Source organism: Dermacentor variabilis, chromosome 6 (genome assembly GCF_050947875.1).
Source record: "Dermacentor variabilis isolate Ectoservices chromosome 6, ASM5094787v1, whole genome shotgun sequence".
NCBI lineage: Eukaryota > Metazoa > Arthropoda > Arachnida > Ixodida > Ixodidae > Dermacentor > Dermacentor variabilis.
Window position 1 is genome coordinate 154,236,552 of NC_134573.1, and position 8,279 is coordinate 154,244,830.

The 8,279-nt window shown below is 48.9% G+C and overlaps 1 protein-coding gene across 1 annotated transcript; it reads right to left on the minus strand.

Moving 5' to 3' along the window:
- Positions 1-476: 476 nt before the first annotated feature.
- Positions 477-7,124, minus strand: LOC142585526 (neprilysin-like). Its single transcript, XM_075696335.1, has 3 exons — positions 7,014-7,124; positions 5,414-6,273; positions 477-4,259 (listed from the first exon to the last, which is right to left on the minus strand). Exons 2-3 carry the CDS (start codon positions 6,266-6,268, stop codon positions 2,160-2,162), a joined length of 2,955 nt encoding a protein of 984 aa, XP_075552450.1. The 5' UTR covers positions 6,269-6,273; positions 7,014-7,124; the 3' UTR covers positions 477-2,159.
- Positions 7,125-8,279: the final 1,155 nt, after the last annotated feature.

Genomic DNA, 8,279 nt, shown 5'->3' on the forward strand with positions numbered 1-8,279 from the left:
AAATGAAATCCCCAGCACTTGGAGGTATGGATGGATGGATGGATGCAAAACTTTAATAAGGTCCTGAGGTACGCGACTCAGCGCGCTGCGGGCCGCTCCCACGTTGGGACAGTCAGGCCTTGCCCGACCGCCGCATCGTGGGCCCTCTGGACAGCCCATAGTTGCGCCCCGGCATCGGGGCTCTTGATAGCGGAGAGCCACTTGTCCACATTGATTTGTTCCGTGCCTCGTAACGAGGGGCAACGCCAGAGCATATGGTCTAGGCTAGCGATGTCATTGCAGTGCCTGCAAGAACTAGTGGCATAGGTGTCGGGATAAATTTTGTGGAATAAAGCCGGGTTGGGATATGAACCTGTTTGCAATAATCTGAGGGTCAATGCCTGCGCTCTATTTAACTTCTTGTGGGGAAGGGGAAAGTCTCTCCTGCCGAGATAAAAGTGTTGGAGGTATGACGTAAAATATTATGAACATCAAACAACCTAAGAATTCAGATCAATTGAAACACCACCCGAAAACCACACTGCGGCTGCCCTTTATGGCTCCTAATCTTAAAACGTAGTTACCGCGGGATGCTGATTGAAATGTTTGCTTCTGCCGCAACGACACGGACATGAACGAACTTAATTGGCTGGCGCATCTATGCGAAGTCCCCGAGTTTGACAGATTTTTGACACTGCCTTCATAGGTTGTCGCTGACTATTGAGTATTATACGACACTTGTCAGTCAGCAGAAAATTATAACACTTATAAAAAAATCAGCTTGATTTCAGTTTTCTTTTTTACCATTGCTCTAAATACAGCGTTTATCTCAATGCTATATGCGTCTCACAGTTAATGCCTGTCTCACAATGTATTTTTTTCTAGTGATCACATATAAACCAGTTCAACTCTACAACTCTTGATAGCGCAAACAACCCACAAGCGCCCGGAAGTGCTACATTATTGTAACCATACAGAACGACCAGCAGCTAAAGGGAAAAGGGTTTTTGATGCTCTTGTGCAAGGTACCGAACCGAATTAGAGCCCGAGCCCCAACTCAAAATCTTACCCGAACCCTAACTGAACCCGAAGCCGAAACGATATTCTAGGAACGTTCCTGAACTCTAAGCGAACCGGAACCGGAAAAGAATGAGGCTACCGGTTCAGCACGAAATGGCTTGAACATATACGGCGACAACGGGTATTCCACAAGTTTGCGATGGTTATCAGATTGTTAGCACTAACTAGTTGCGGTTTATGCGAATTTAGGACAAACGATGGCTACGCCAGTAACCACGGCCGCATCGGCCGAGACGCTGGCACTTTTGAACTATGGCAGTTGACGTTATCTTACGGGCTTTACGTAATAACTGTATGTTGAATCCATACGTAAACAGTAAAAGTCGTTACTCACTCCTGATTTGACATTATCCATAACCGGCACTTCATTATTGAAAATTAAAATCAAGGTGGGGGGCCTAGTTTAGTTCACCTACGACACCGGGTAAACGAACTACGAACCTCGTATACGACCTAATGGAAATAAGGAAAAAAGTGCTTCGGTAATTATTTGCAAAAGTCAAGTATGTGAAAGTTTATCCACAGATTACGCTTCAAAATAAAGAAGACTACAACGACAAATGTAACTTGGCGAAGAGCACTTATCAAACATCCGTGTGACGCGCCTTTTGATATGTGCACAAAGCGTCATCGTAAACAAGAGTAAGCGTTCAAGAGCGGTGCCGCTGAAGTTCGTACCCTGCTTGCACAAAGAACCGCGAGCGAACGTACTTTCACCAGTTCACATCGGCAACGTTTTGCATTAGCAAACAAAACACTTGGCTTTCGATCACAAGTGATATGGATTAGCAGGGCCTCATCACCATAACCTGGACAGCACATTTATGGCCATCAAGCTGAGGCGTATGAACCATACAAGATGCAGCAATAACACTCACAGGTAGCACGAGTATAGGTTTTGTTCAAAGATGTGCTCCGACATGTTTTGGGGAAACGCATTTCTTGCTCTGTAGTCGCACAACCATTGTCACTCAATGCAATGAGAGAATACAAAAAGGTAAAACGAGGAAAATGGACGAACTATTGAGTACTTCAAGATGCTCATCAGATGCTCGTCACTTTCAACAATGTTTCAGTGTAAGTATAAACGTGTCTATATTTCACAATCGAGCAGTTTCCGTTGGATGCTCTGTCGAAGATTCCATTATATCATCACGAAAGAAACTACACTTCTTTGTTGGGTTCATTTTAGAACCTTCAGGGCAATTGAATAGCTTGTGGAATAACGGTGAATTACGTATTACTTTGTGGCAATCAACGCCGCCAAAGCGATTGGCTTCCCGTGCTTTGCACATCATGAAGCATAGGGTCATGAAGAACACCTTCTCCTCTGGCAAGTCTCGAATAGTGAGAGCGTCCTTGTCCTCTCGGATGGCCTCAGACAATGCAGCGTAAGCAATCTCTACCGCTGGTACTTCGGGAAATATGCTAATTGATCCTTCGTCTTTCCGACAAGCGTCCTTCTCCTCAAAATACTTAATTGATCTTCCGCTGAGGATAGACGTGGTCTCCCTCCCATCTTCATTCCAGTGGAGACCAATTTTGTCCAGTGCCCTCACCATTTCCAGAGCAATGAGAAATCCAAGCCCACCGTAGAACATTGCTTTTGTGCCGTCCTTGTAAAACAACGGTTTGTCGACTATGCCGATAGGGATTTCTATGTTGTTGCGAATGTAGTCGTACCGGTATGTAGGAGGAGGAAAGTTACTCGGCAGTCTTAACGTGGCCTCCAAATGCTCCGTTCTGTTCATTTTCGCTATCGCTAAGCGGGCCTTAATCCAGTCGTCGCCGAAGGATGGTTCATTGATTGGGAAGTCACTGTACAGCGTTCTTAAAAATTCGTTGCCAAGCCACAGCGGCCCAGGCCAGAGCACAACCTGCACCGAAGCCAACTTTTCTGCAGCGGACGTCTTGCTCTCCTCATCCAACCAGGTGGAGCTGTTCAGCTCGCGGACGCCCACTGACATTAGTCTACCAAAGGCAGTGATCACCTTTTTTTTGTCGCTTTTCGTGAAGCCGGAAACATAATTGAGCGCAAAAACAAGCATCTTGAAAGTCGACTCTACGTGAAAGGCGCAAAATATAGGCTTGTACAGGTTGGCTTTCTCGCTGTCTCCGAATCGGGCCAGGTGGAGTTTTTGGTCCAAGATCGGTGCATAAGTCTGGACAAAGAGCCAACTCAAGTGGCTGAGTAGCTGCTGATGGGAGTATCTCGCGAAAAGGTCTCCGAATGCCGCGAGGAATGCCGTGTCACTGACGAGAACCCTGTCGTCCGCAGCCACCTTTGGTCCTAGGTCCAGGTGCAGGTTCAGCTGCTCTAGCCAGGTCGACGGCGAGAGCGAAGCAGTGACGTTTCCCATACTGGCGATTGGAACCACGGCTGGGTGTTTTTCCGTTGCGGCAAGTGGCCTCAGCAGACGTCCGAGTATATCGCCCTCTGCGTCGGCGATGCGTTCGATTGCAGGTTTATCCAACGGTTGCGACGCACTGGTGCGCAGCGCGTGGTAATAACCGTTCCAGTACTGAGGGTACCCGCCACTGCTTCTCACGCTAGCGTAGTGGTTTTTCAGCAATGGTATGTACTTGGCTGGTCCGATGCCGAGACGCCAATACGCCTCCTTTCCCGAGACCATAATCCAGATGGTTATTTGCCACTTGTACGAGAGCGACAGCATCACGCCAAGCGCGTTCACGTTTTCTCCGGGTTGTTCCGGCCAGCTTAGGCTCATCGCCTTCATGAGGCGCCGGAAGTTTTCGAATCTGGTGTTGCCTCTGGAGTAGGAATCCATACAAGATGTGTGCATGGCCACCGCTTTAAGCCCTGCTGGTAGCTTTTCTGTGCCTGCGGCTAGCATTTTGCTGAAGCCAACGAACCGGTTATACAGGATGTCGTCGATGGGCGTCTTCACTTGTTCCCTGTAGTCACCTGAACGCGACCAGGCTGAGCAAACGTACGCGGAGAAATCTTCGCACGGATCGATGGTCTTGTTTAAGTTCTTCGTGAGGAGCCGAGCATGGAATAAGCAGCCTTCCGTCTCACAGTAGATCTCGCGTTTGGTGTGCTCGTGGCTCAATATCGCTAAGCCAACTACCGCAACCATGACGGTGACAATTACAGCTGCAGCGAGAAAACCGACGACGGACTTTTTCAACTGGTTGTTTTTGCTGATATTAGTGAACTTGATTGGTGAGATCATGAGCTGAAAAAGGAATACAATAAAAATGGTTATTCGTTGTCTTTACCTAAAGGTTTTGCACTTGTAGAAACATAATGAAGAGAACGTGGTAGACATGTAAGAGTACAAGGCAGTGGCTGCCGCTGTCCGGAGTGCAAGGCAATGCCATTCCCTGAAGCACGCCTTCCATCCCGGCGCGGCATTGCGAACTTTCCCATCTTTTCTGCCCGAGCTGCCATGGCTTGAAGGTAAAGTTGAAAGCGACAAATGCTTTTACGAGAGTCCAGGTCTGACTTGTCGTCACCGTTGTTCCTTCGCGCTTCAACTTTGCTGGTATTTATTTCAGGGTGGCGCACAACACATCATCAATTATGCCCGCTTTAAATGTATATTTATCTGCAATTGACAGAACTGCTAAATGTTCTTCATTGCCGAATTATTGAGCTGTAAACTTGATAATTTCTTTTTCGATTCTGAAGAATGTTTTTAATAGACGGCCTAAATAATCAAATAATTATGCGCCCATCAGTCTAACATTTTCTTTTAAATGCAACAAACATCGAAATCGGTGCCGTGGTTGCCGAACAAAATGATATATCGATTTTCATGTATTCAGATACGAGCTCCTCAGCTAAAGCTTCCTGTTAATGCGGCTCCACATTGGCTGGCGACCCTAGCCTAAACTACCACGGAACTTCACAGTGTCTTCGAGAGTCGACGTCCTATGGAATAGGAGACCACCGAAACAAATCACCAACACCCTGCATTCACTGGTTGCTAGCATTAATAACGCGCCAGTGTCAAAGGCAGCAGTCCAAGCAGTGAACGCTGCTGTTGTTCACGCCTCGGCAACGCCAAACAATGCCCTTCAAAAAGCCGTACGCCGTTGAAACGCCCTGGTCTGAACACTGTACAGCCACGATCCCGCGTCAGTGCAGGCGTAAATATTCCATTCACGTTTTTCTCTGTCACACCTACTCTCACCTACTTTTCCCGTCTCTCTAATTTCACCAAACCCTTTCCCCAGCGATTAGCGAGCCGGATAGGGCCAGGAGCATAACCTCTTTTTTTTATATTATAAAGCGTTATCTTTTTCTTTTCGTCGACACGGCGCAGGCAGAACAAGAATTGGTTCGCGAAAGAGGAACTAAACCAACAAAGGGGCGCATCTCACTCACAAATGATGCGAGGTCTCTAAGAGCCTTGGACGCGGGAGAGACATCGGCTGCAGGGCCAGGCTTCCTGTTACCCTCTGCCGTTGCCGCCGCCCTCGGTGATTTGACAGCTGGAGCAAGGTAGCCCGGACCGGCGATTGTTGTCTGTGCGCGCAACTGGTCACGTCTCGGCGAATAGCACCGTGGGGATGCGAGGATACTTCCCGGAACAGCTTTGCCTGGACTGGTTTCTCTCGCCTGCGCAGTCTTCTGATCGCTGCCAGGCGAAGTCAACCCTGAGGACGTAATGTAACTAGAGGAACCGACGCGGCCCGGGCCCGTCACCGCCGTCGATTCTCGCTCAGGTTGCTTGCTTGTCTCCTCTGCGCTCGCTTTTGACCGCCCTGGAGCGAGTTCAACGCCGCTGGAGGAATAATGAGCTTGTCGTTGCTGATCCTCAAGTTTCGGCAACGGTAGCATTTGTGCGTTCTTGACACCAGATGCCGGGTTCTCTGTCTTTTCGAACGTCGATTTTGATTTCAGACGCCAGGGCTTTAGTTTCGGCTTTTGCGAAGCCTTGTGCGCAGACTGGCTGCGTCGCAGTGGCTGTTCGGCGGTCGCTGAGGCTTCCGGGCGCTGGGCGCTGTTCCGTGCCTTGGTTGAATTGGTCACTGGTGAGGCCGCAGTTGCCAAGGTCGGCTCGTTAGCAGGAGCGCCACTTGTCGCAGCTGTGCTCAAGAAGTCAGGGACTGCCTCCTTCGTGGTGGTGGTGGTGGTGGTGGCGAGCAGCTCCGAGGCCAATTTGCGTGACGGAGCCCCATAGCCGCTGCCTTTCTTGCCGGAGGCACCCTGTAGCTCCTTTTGCGCGCCCTTGGACATGGCCTCTGAATCACAAAGCGAGCAGCAGGGTTACAATAAGATGAGAGCTAGCTGTCGAGATATAAGGCTGGGGTGATTTCATTTGTTTATTTCCAAGACACCATCATACAAAATGTCAAGGTGTAGATTCACACGACTGACCGAATCACGGATTGTCCGCAAACTAGGCGCGATACATCGCTCAGCAACATCGAATGTGGCAGACGATCTAGTCGCGACGGGATTCTGCGTACGTGAGCCACGTCACACTAGATTTGCTGGATCAACCGCGGATTCGGTTCACCTTGCTTGAACGCATACGTTAAATGGTATTGGCAGGGGATATCCTGCCGGCAACCAACACAGGAGCTCCGATAACATGATGCCAGCAGTGCCTTACGATTTGCTGGCTGTTAAGCGTGCCACCACTCCTGGTCTTCGCTGGGCAGTGGCGCCAGCCTGTAGGCGGGACACATGACCATGTGCTTTCCATTCTAGGTTAGGTTCCCAGACGAATTAGCTAGCTGCCGGCCAAGTGTCGCCTCTTTAACAATACGCCGGCTACATAAAGTGACGTGTTTGCTGCCAGTCAATAGGGCGCAACTACTGGAAACATTTGGTTAGCGCTAGTTTGCAGGTTGCCGGCACAATAAGCGCGTCCAATGGCATTTTCTGTCGTGGAACACGACCAGTTAGCTTATAAACATATCGAGCGCACAACTACTACCGTGACGATTATGAAGTGGCACAGAAGGCGTATACGTACCTGCGTATCGTAAGAATGTGTTGTCGTAGGGAAAGGCTCCAGGGAATCGAGGGGTTGTCTCAGCGGAGATCCTGGAACCAGAGCGCAAGCAGTGCGTGCAACCGCGAGGAATTCTTCTTCTGTGCCGTCAACGCGCCACCACGCACTTGGAGATGACATTCACGCGCGTCGCGAGCAAGAGAATCGAAAGAAGAAAGAGAGAGAAAACCTCCACGTGGAAACAGTATAGTAGTTGAAGGCCGAACGATGACAGGGAAGGAGTACCACGTTCAAATCAATATGTCATCACTTAGAAATCAATGTAGCGCAAATGCGTCGGATCAATTGATCAGTGATCTGTAGAAATCGCGAAAACACAATTGTCCAGTCGTAAATACGAAAGTACGGTCGCCTGCAACCATGCAGCCATGCGTCATCTGTACGCATGGCTGTACGCACTGTACGCACTTGTCATTCTGTACGGAACTTGTAGGGAACTTATAGGGAACTCGTAACCGACCGCTTCAATTTTTTATTGTACGCACTTTTCATAACCTCTAGTGTGGCCAATTTCTTTCACGACAACAACAACAACAACAACAACAACAACAACAACAACAACAACAACAACAACAACAACAACAACAACAACAACAACAACAACAACAACAACAACAACAAAAACAACAACAACAACAACAACAACAACAACAACAACAACAACAACTTGTAGAACGGTGGATTAGCGAGTTGGCTGAGAGTACTGTGACTTGGCCGGGCTAAACGGGACTCCGCTCTACATACTCTCTCTTCTATTTCTTGTTGGTCACCCTCTTCAAGGCGGCGCGCGAGCACACCCGATCAATGCGCGGCGGTTGCGCCGCCGCTCACCGTTACGGATTGAGCTGAGGCAGTCGCGCGTCGTCCGCCGGACGGTCTGCATCACCGCCAGGCGAAGGACGGGCCTATCCAGCCTAGTTCGACGCAAGACTACCGAAGTCGCTGCCTATAAGACGGAAGCCAGGGTAAGCGGCGTCCAACCTGACATTCATCTCCTTAAAGTGACAGTTTAATCTCATTTTTGGCATTCTGTATTTATCTCTATGTTGTTTACGCATATTTTCAAGTTCGACTTGTTCTTGCTTTTGGACAAGTAAGGCCCCCAAAATAAGCCACGATAATTTTAAGCTCGCAATAATTCTTATTTTGCAAAGTGGATGCTCACCAGCAACGGTGTGGTTGATGTAGAGAGAAGAAGATACAATATGTCGGCTTTGTCATAGAAAT